The sequence below is a fragment of the Canariomyces notabilis genome (genome assembly GCF_033297395.1).
Source record: "Canariomyces notabilis strain CBS 508.74 unplaced genomic scaffold N656scaffold_25, whole genome shotgun sequence".
In the NCBI taxonomy this organism is placed as follows: domain Eukaryota; kingdom Fungi; phylum Ascomycota; class Sordariomycetes; order Sordariales; family Chaetomiaceae; genus Canariomyces; species Canariomyces notabilis.
In genome coordinates this window covers 237,661-247,138 of record NW_027041847.1, presented here as the reverse complement: position 1 = coordinate 247,138, position 9,478 = coordinate 237,661, and the positions used below count along the sequence as shown (strand labels likewise).

The 9,478-nt window shown below is 54.0% G+C and overlaps 2 protein-coding genes across 2 annotated transcripts; one reads left to right on the top strand and one right to left on the bottom strand.

Annotated features, from left to right (window-relative positions):
- On the top strand, positions 1 to 1,801 carry N656DRAFT_715948 (multicopper oxidase; the record flags this gene model as incomplete). Its single annotated transcript, XM_064812093.1, has 4 exons — positions 1 to 364; positions 417 to 537; positions 596 to 1,174; positions 1,231 to 1,801. The coding sequence occupies 4 exons, from the start codon at positions 1 to 3 to the stop codon at positions 1,799 to 1,801; spliced, it is 1,635 nt and encodes a 544-aa protein (XP_064667007.1).
- A 1,920-nt stretch (positions 1,802 to 3,721) lies between these two features.
- Positions 3,722 to 4,419, bottom strand: N656DRAFT_339139 (uncharacterized protein). The gene has a single exon (XM_064809298.1). The coding sequence runs from the start codon at positions 4,249 to 4,251 to the stop codon at positions 3,862 to 3,864; it is 390 nt and encodes a 129-aa protein (XP_064667006.1). The 5' UTR covers positions 4,252 to 4,419; the 3' UTR covers positions 3,722 to 3,861.
- Between the last annotated feature and the right edge of the window lie 5,059 nt (positions 4,420 to 9,478).

The following is a 9,478-nucleotide window of genomic DNA, read 5'->3' as shown; positions in this document are numbered from 1 at the left end:
ATGCCGTCTTCAAGCGTTTTGTCGCTTGCATGTCTGTCCCTGGCGACGCTCGCCAGGGCAGGGAGAGTTGTCTACGATTGGGATGTAACTTGGGTTTGGGCCGCGCCAGACGGCGTGGGAAGGCCCGTTATCGGGATAAACGGAGCATGGCCATGCCCGACGATTGAGGCTTCGGTGGGCGACACCGTCGTAGTCAACCTCCACAACAAGCTCGGGAACCAGACGACCGGGTTGCACTTTCACGGCATCAACCAGATCCAGACCGAGGAGATGGACGGGCCGAGTGGTGTCACTCAGTGCCCGCTCCCTCCGGACTCGTCCCTTACTTACGAGTTCTTGGTCGACGCGCCTGGGACCTATTGGTGTATGTCCCATCGACGTTGGCGCATTCTCCAGTACTGACCAGTTGTTGACAGACCACTCCCATAACATGGGGCAGTACCCTGACGGTCTGCGCGGTCCCTTGATTGTTCACGATCCCAACGACCCCTATAAGGGCAAGTATGACGAGGAGGTTATCCTTACCGTATCTGATTGGTAGGTGTTCGACGTGCCCGATGCTAAAATAGAAGCGCGTGCTAAAATGGTTGAGCAGGTACCACAACGAAAGCATTGGCCTGGTCCGCAGCATGTTGGTCCCGTCCAATACTCGATTTGCGCCTCCGTTACCGAACAACATCCTTGTCAATGAAGGTGCCGGCTCGCGGATCAACTTTGTCAAGGGCAAGAAGTATCGCGTACGCATGATTAACTTCTCCGCTTTTGCTTCCGCCATGGTCCACTACGACTCGCACACCATGAAAGTCATCATGAACGATGCTGCGTACCTGAAGCAGGAAGACGCATATCAGCTGCGCATTACGGCTGCCCAGCGGTACGACTACATCATCGAGGCGATTGATAGAGACAACGGCAACTTCCCTTTCCTTATCTCTCTGGACATCAATCGCGACTGGACCAACAAGACGCAGCCTCTACGGTGGCCGCACAACTACACTGGCTATCTCGTAATGGATGAATCGCAACCCCTTACCAAACTTGACGTTGTCGACGAATGGCGGCCTGCCGATGATTCTCATTTTAAGCCCCTCGACGATGCGCCCATGTATCCCTCGTATGACAAGCTGATCGAGCTTGACTTCAAGTTCTGTCTTGATCAGAACGGATACCCACGGTAAGATACCATCAAAGCATGCACAGCTTGTGGAATGCTCGGCTAATGCAACTCAGCTCCTGCTTCAACAACCTCACCTACATTCCCCAGCCCGTGCCCACGCTTTACACCGCCGCGACAACAGGCGACTCCAACACGAATCCGGAAATCTACGGCCAGGTCATTCCTTTCGTCGTAAACTATGGAGACGTTGTTCAGATCGTCGTGAACAACATTGACGGCGCCACGCACCCGTTCCACCTGCACGGCCACCATTTCCAGGTGCTGGACCGCCCGCACAGCGGGACCGGCAAATGGCCCCGCCGTGATGTCAACTACAGGAGTACACCGCCGATGCGCGATACGGTTGCCATCATGGCCGACTCGTTTGCCGTGTTGCGCTTTAAGGCCACCAACCCGGGCGTGTGGCTCTTCCATTGCCACATTGAGTGGCATGTCGAGATGGGCCTGACGGCTACCATCATTGAGGCGCCCGACCGCCTGCGCGGCAAGACATTCCCCGACGACCACATGGCTGCGTGCCAGAAGATGGGCATCCCAACCGCAGGCAATGCCGCTGGTAACACGCAGAATTACACCGACACCACGGGCTTCATTACTGTGCCGCCTACTGAGTACAACGGGTGAGTTTCCTATCATGACAACAAACACGGATGCGGTTAAGCATGTTCACTAACCTTGGAATGTGATAGCGCCATGTACCCTGTCGCTGCGGCTGGTGGTGGCAACCAGAATGGTGGTGGTAACAACAAGAAGAGCAGGCGCAGCCGCATTATGAGAGCGGAGCCGGGCCCGTTCTACTAGATTACCCCGGGAGCGGACTGGGACAGCCGTCCAAAAGTCCCAAAGTCCCCGGATATGTCTGCTGTGGTTTTTTGTCCTTTTCGGAGGGATCACCGACGCCCTGGGGTGATTTCCGTTGACGCCGTCTGTGAGGATCCCCCTCCAACCTCCATTTTTCACCTCACCCTTTTTACCCCTTTAACGGTCAGAAGGACGATGTGATGTGTTCATGTGAAGGACGTAACCCAAGCATATCCATATATGGGGAAAACGCACCCCACACGCACACGCAAGTATTATATATATATAACTGGGCGGGAGTAATGTTGTTGACGAAAGTTTCTTGTCATGTTTTATGAGCAACTCATTGGGGATTTTGGATTTGGATTTTGGGATGGCATGGGTAGCATGGGCTTGGAAACGTCACGGGGATCCATAAAACTGGCTTGTTTGTGTCCTGTGTGTGTGTCCTGTGTGTGTGTCCTGTGTGTGTGTCCTGTGATTGCCAAGTACAACTACTGAATCCTTCGTTAGTGCTCAACTCTTGGAGTGACATACCTGGACCCGTCCGGAGCCGGAAATGGTTTGGCACCAATATGACTGACTGCCCCTCTCACTGGATATCAGTGGTCCATGGTTGTGGTTTTGACAACAAGGAGAAGGGGGGCTGGGGGAGGAGGTACGACATTCCAGTCGACACCTTTGCATATCGGTGAGTTGCCCCCCCCCCCCCATCATCATCACGACACCGAGGCGGATTTTCACATCATCAAACATAACGTTAGATGTTCATTTCAAGATGCACTTGCCTGGTACTGTAATGAGTTAGCCAAAGGTAGTGTACCTTCCTTGGGCGCTGCGGTGAGGTGAGCATCAAATTTGCCCATTCCTGCATTTCTTCTTTTTATTCCTTCGTTCACAACCACCTCGTAACCGTAACGTTCACGAGAGCCAGCTAGCGAGGGACCTGGACTGGAATACGTGTATGGCTTAGGCAGGCAGGGCAGGGGCATCAGGGCGGTGGAATGGAAGGTTCTTTTTGCGGCAGGCAAGGCAAGGCTAGGCAGGGGGCCACTAGTGTAGAAAACAAAAACATGTGAAAAAGGGGGGGTTGGCCTAACCACTTAACTGAGAACAGCGACTCAGCTTGTTGTTTGGAATGCCACTCGTTTCTGCACATGGCTTTATTAATGTTAGTTTGGTTTGGATGGGTTTGTTCTGCGTTTCTAGGCCGGCCGGCGATACGAGCATCTGTCTTATTGCTTTTGCGTTTCTTGTCGCATCATGTTGTGGCCGGTGATTCCGGGCTGGCTGGCTGGCTTGTTCATTTCAGCGGTCTGGGTGCTCAGACGGAGAGACAGGGGGATTGGTGAGATGGACTGGGGGATTTTGGTGTGGATACAATTTCCCCAGGAGGCTGGCTGGCCGGCTGACTCTGCGCTGTGTGGGAGTTGTATGTATCTCCTTCGAAGTACGGATAGACAGGCCAGTTTTGAGAGACGGAAACAACTAACCTTATCTAGACGCCGCCTGGTCGCCGGAAAGGGGTGATTTCTGAATGAACACTTCAGCTGGAGTTCGTGATAGGGAGAAAAGGGGGGTTCGACGGATCAAACACACCGGCGCTGGCCTGAGGGTTATCTGGCCGGACAGCCTACTTATACCGAGACACAGTTCATGAAAGGCCCAAATCGGGAAGAGGAGGTTGGTAGGAGGAGTTGGTTTCTCACAAATGGGCTACACAAGATAGATATCATTACTCGTTACCTATCTACTCACCTACATTGGCCGCGTCGGTCAGGGGAAGCTCCCGCAAACCAGCTCAACCAACTTAGGTATTGACAGCTTACCGCATGTGGTGAAGGAGGGTCGGATGCGAGGTGGAAAGCCCGCGCAAGCCACGCTCAGACTCGTACAATTAGACTATCCCGCAAAGCGGCAAGCGTGTCAGTTAAGAGAATGATCGCCTCGGTCGATCTCGATGCTCTCCTTGCTGTTCCTGAGATCTTGAGATGCCAAGCCGGTCCGACCTGCCATATTGTCAGGCAACATAGATAGACAACCCAAAGGCGACGGCAGGTTTGTCTACTATTGCGCATGGTTGTCAAGCACAGCAGAGTCGATGATCGACCTGCGCCCTTGTTGCTTTCCTGGCTGCATCTCAACCACGACTGTCCGGTGTAACGCCGACGGCGGCCGAGCATATTGGTAGAAATGCGGTCTAGACAAGATGATCTGGCTGCTTCCTGGTGCTTAGAACAAGAAGTGCCGGCGACGATGAGACATTGACCCATCAGTCCTCGATGATGTCTGTGGGGGTTGCAGTGGGATTTTCATCTGAACAGTGTCAAGCGGGGGATTAAACATCCCGTCTAGAGTCAACCGACTGCGATGTTGAAAGTCTGTTTCAGATCCATTGGCGTCCTAGGCGGCCACTTGGTATGAACTCCGGGATTACACGCGTTGGTGATTTGTAACAGCACATGTACGTTTCGGCGAATATGACATTGGCCATTGCATGTCTTGAAGTCCACGTTGCATGGTGGCCATCTTCAAAGAGTTGGGTACCAGCTGTTCGAGCAGATATGAGCTGACGGCTCGGACAAGCAAGAAAGAACCGAAACGGTGGTATGTCGGCAAAACTATTGTCGGAACGGAAAGAAGATTGGAAATTGAAGATGTGCCGCGGGCTCTGTGATCTGACCAAAGTATTTTCTCAGTCAAGCCCCGAGAAGCGCAGCTCCTGGCTGCGTCTGATAGGCAGAGCAAGAGCTCAGCTGGCACGCATGAGGCGGAGTGGACCCAATGCGCTTGCCTTGGGTTTGTTGGTTTTCATGCTGGAACTTTTCACATGCTTTTCCATCGAAGCGAGTCTTGAGCTGCGACGGAAGGAGCAGAGGTCTTGCACCACAGCACAGCATACCATGATGCCACTCGCACATCACGTTAACTGATGATTCACTCAGTAAGACCGTGTGGATGAGCAGGCTTGTCAGGAATGTGGCCAGGGTCTCCGGCAGCGATAACGTCAGGCCTGAGGCTGCCTTCCTAGGCAACTATTAACCGCAGTTCATCCGACGGACCCCGATTGCCCGCGGGATCCGCGTGGGATCCGTTTGGTTTGGTGTTGTCGCACTCCCGAACACTCCGGCTGCCATTTCTCTTGGCGATGGAAAGAGCCGGTGATCTTGGTACCGGAAGGGGGGTCAAGTCGGCCATGACTCTTTTGTTCGTCGCTTAGCCCTGGCGGGATTTGTTTCATTTCGGGTCGGATCTGATCTCGAGCTATACGATGCGGGTGCCGGCGGACCGGAAGGCCTTTGTTCTTGGGCACCGGGTGCCAAGCCAACAATAAGGGCTGGGTGGTGGAGCACTGGGTGTGGTATCGCATAACGGGACGGCGGCTGTGGGAGGGCGGCAGGATTCGGATTCGCAGATACCGGGAGTCCGGTGATGGCCGTGGGGAAGGCGGTAATGGAGGAGGGAGCCGTTCTAGGTCGGCGAGCAAAGGCGGGGCGGCGGGCCTACCGCGGCCTGCAGGCTGACATCCAATGTCGAGATGCTGAGATAATACTTCCGTACCGAGTATGGAGTAACGTTACCGAGAGCGAGATCTCGTCTTGAGAGTCTTGACCGCCAGGCGGAGGTTTGACGCAGCAGACAGGACAGCGTACATCCATCGCGCATCGCACATCGCACAGCGCAGCAATGTTGGTCTCGGTACTGTAGTAGGTCCGGAGGCTTCTCAGTTCCAGTTGGTACACAGAAATACAGATACAGCTTAGGTAGTTGCACTCACTAAGTAGAACCAGGATCATGGGATGAGTCTCTGAGGGGTCACTTCTAGCATCCTTTCGTATCGTCTCGTTTGGTCTCATTCAAACGACGACGATTCGCAGGGACCAGCTCTGAGCTGGCAGTCTCGGTCTCAGCTAGTGGAGGCTGAACACCAGCGCTGCCTGATCCAGACACTGGCAGCGCCTTGTCTCTGAATTGCCTTGTCAAATGAAGCGCGCGGCTGGGACGAATCAGTTACTATTACTGGGAATACCAATTCGGGCATAACGTCAAGCCAGATATCCCACGCAGTACCGTAACGCCTTCCCAGAGGCTGACTGCCTCCCAGCCCCGCCCTCCAAATGGCAGACGCCGCGCGATAAGGCCTTTGTTGCGGTTTCCGGCGGTTTTGCGAACAGTGGCTCAACTCAAGTGTGATAGGCAATTGCGGTATGAATGTATGCCAGTTACATCATGTGTACGGTAGGAAATGAAAACGCATTTCGGGGTGTCCGGAGCTCTGAGTTTGTGCGATGTGCGAGAGACATCAGGTAACGTTAACGCTAATAGTTGCATTTCAGGAGCGGTATCTATGAAGGGATTGTACTGGATTGTACCGTACTAGTGCATGACGGTACGGTTTGATAACTCCATCGACACCGATTCTTCATTCTATGCTCGAGATTCTGTTGCTGCAAGTTCAATCCTCAGGAATTGACAATGCTGGCTGGAAATCCGGTTTGTCGGGACGACTTTATTTTGTCTACACGAGAAGGGCAAAGTACCTGCATCACGCTACGTAAACGATTCCCGGGTCCCGCGATCTCATTATCCCATATCAATCAATATCAGCAGGGAGACGCTCGGGCCGCATCGCAGACGGCCAAGTATGTTCAGCTCGTTAAATCAACGGTGCCGTCTGCATTGGCGAATTCTTGGCAGGGCACTGTTCGTTCGCTGTTCATGTGTTCCTGGCCAATGAGTACGTGTAATTTAACACTTCAGGTACGGTACTTTCGTAATTTACACTCCACTAGGGACGCTAAGGTAGGATGGAACTGCGAAGGAGCAGCACAGGCTCCACCTTCCCCACACTGGCATCCGCGCTTGGAAATGGATCTCATCGCTCATTGCCCAATTCCCACTCACCCAATCTCCACAACACATGACCCAACGTTAACCTCAGTCTGTCCAAACCTAAGGCGAAAGGGGCACGCATCTTCCAAGTCTTGAAAGTTCAAACCAGGAAACAACTGAAACAGAAACACTCGAGCGTCTCAATGTCTTCAATGGCTTCGTCGATCTGCCTTCATCACACCAGGAAGCTCCTGGTCGATTTAGAACCCAAAGCATCGATGACATCAGAAAAAGCCATGGCGGCTTGTGTGATTGACGCCGGCCAGTGGCCGACACATGCGGACCGCTACACGTGTACGGATGCCATCTCTTGGCTCGTGTCTTGATGCACCAAAGCTCGCACGGCTACCACGACCGGTCAAGCTACGGAGGTACCTACTACCGGTACAACACACGGCACTAACGTTATCCGTGACTACGGATACGGAGTACCTCACCGTACCTTACCTAACGTTATCTTCCATCTCTGCCTTGCGGCCAACTGTGGCGCCCGCTTAAGGCTACTCTATCAGGCTGACAAATTGCGCCTGCGTCTGTATGCCAACGGACTTGACAATCCAGCATCTACGGATACACTACTGTATGTATGTACAATACACTATCTAGCCGTATCTCCCCCCTCCCGCGTCACGTATCTCTGCTACCTAAACACCGTGATTAGGCCAATATCGACCTCCTGCACGTTCTTGCGGAACCAGTTGTTCTGCTGTGTGGTTCCGGAACCAGAGGCTCCTTCACCTTGGCTAGGAATTCCATTGTGCCCCAGAAGGGTTGGAAACTGGAAGAAGCAGAACCTCGAGATCCCGCCGTCCCGGCAGTCATGGCCCATGGGAGCTCTCCGGACCGGTATGCTGGCTGCAACTATCCACGGTCACGAATATGCAGCATCTCGATCAGAAAGAACGGTCAGCCATGTTATTTATGCAGTCTCCAGCTCTCGAGCCTGAGCGACACTGTGCTGTACGAAAATGCGCACTACCGAGACGCCGTCGGCCGTCTAGCTGCCCAATGGCATGCTGGGTATTGTGACAGTGCACCCTTGACACATCGCACAGCACGCAGTGCGCCGTTGCAGGAGCGGTGCTCGTACGCCCACAATACGGATTTTATTTTCGACATCACGGCATCCCGTGGTTCGAAGCCTATCGGGACCAGCTCAACCCGCGTCAACGCTCACTGGACCAAGCCACCGCCCCCTCCCAGATTTGGGGCCAGCCCCTGGCAAGAAAGGCCGAAGCCAGCCAGCCTGCCGCCCGCTTCTAATTAGGAGCTTGTTTGGCCAAGAAGCGTTCGTCGCTTGGTTCGCTTTGGGGCTGAAAGACAGCTTCAAGCAAGTTTACAATAGTCAACGTCTTGTTCAGACCAGGCGTGTAAGCTGCTCTGAGCTTTGGACGATCCTTGCCAGCTGCGGGAACTTGGTCTGACCTATGGGAGCCCGGCATGTCAGCCAATCCCACCGTCATTTCAAATGAGGCTCACTCCGCCGCCAGCTGGCGCGAACTACATCCCTTGTCTCGTTATGAGACCGGAAAGGGAAACCAAACAAACAACCAATGCAAAAAACCCAGAATGAAGAAATAAAAACGAAGAGAAAATAAAAGAAACGAGAGAATCGCATGATTTACAAGATCCGCGGCTAAATCGAGTGCGACCCTTTTTGCTGGGCGGAAAGCCGTGGGCCGCAGCAAGCAATTCTGCTGCTGCGGTTGCTCGCCGAGCCTCCTGGGGAAGTCCGCGGGGACAGTCCGAGGACCGACAGACTGACTGATTTGGTATGCAGTCCCTGGCAAGCTGGCCGGATCGGCAAATTGGCGAAAGACACTGGGCAATTACACGCTGTTCGCACAGCATCGCCAAAACTCAACCTGCCCCATGCTGCCAGCGCTCTGCCCGCGCAGAGATCCAGCGCTGTGTTGTTCCTTCCTAACGAACTGGGCTGCTGTCAGCGGGGTGGGCGGGCGGCAGGCAATACATGACCCGCTCCGGAGCAGACACGCTCTGCCCATACGATGCGGATTCCTGGCGTCGTGCCGGCTGTGTTCTGGCTCTGCACCTTACCATTCCAAGGCCCTTGCTTGGAGTTCTCCGCTAACATTGACATGGCACCTCCGTCACGCCAAACCCTTGCCTTGTCCCAGCCGCCTTTCCATGTCGCCGTACTGTACCAGCCCTCTGTTATGGATACCCCCCGGAAACGGAAGTTCCAAGATTACCTATGAGTCTTCGGTCACCGAAGGCTGATGGGACCGGGGACTGGGGGCTTATCCTACCGGCAAAAACGATGTTGCTGTGGATGATGCAGGCGGTTCGTTGCTACACTCCCCCCCTTCCTCCACCCCTTGGAGCCGTAGGTACGTACAGTACCTTCGTCCGTGTTAGCTTCACATGGCAGGCCATGGACCTGCCAGGGCTGCTGTCTATCCTAGGCGCTGAGCAGTTAGTTGCCTTGCCGGGGGGTTTGTCAGGTTGATCCGTATAAGACTGTTGACACCGCGCTGCCCACATACCCGTCTCCTAGCTTTGTTTTATGGAGCCCATCATTAGACAACTCCAGCGCCGTCATCATCGTAAACGACCTCCAAGACACCAAGACGGTTGAACTCCAAC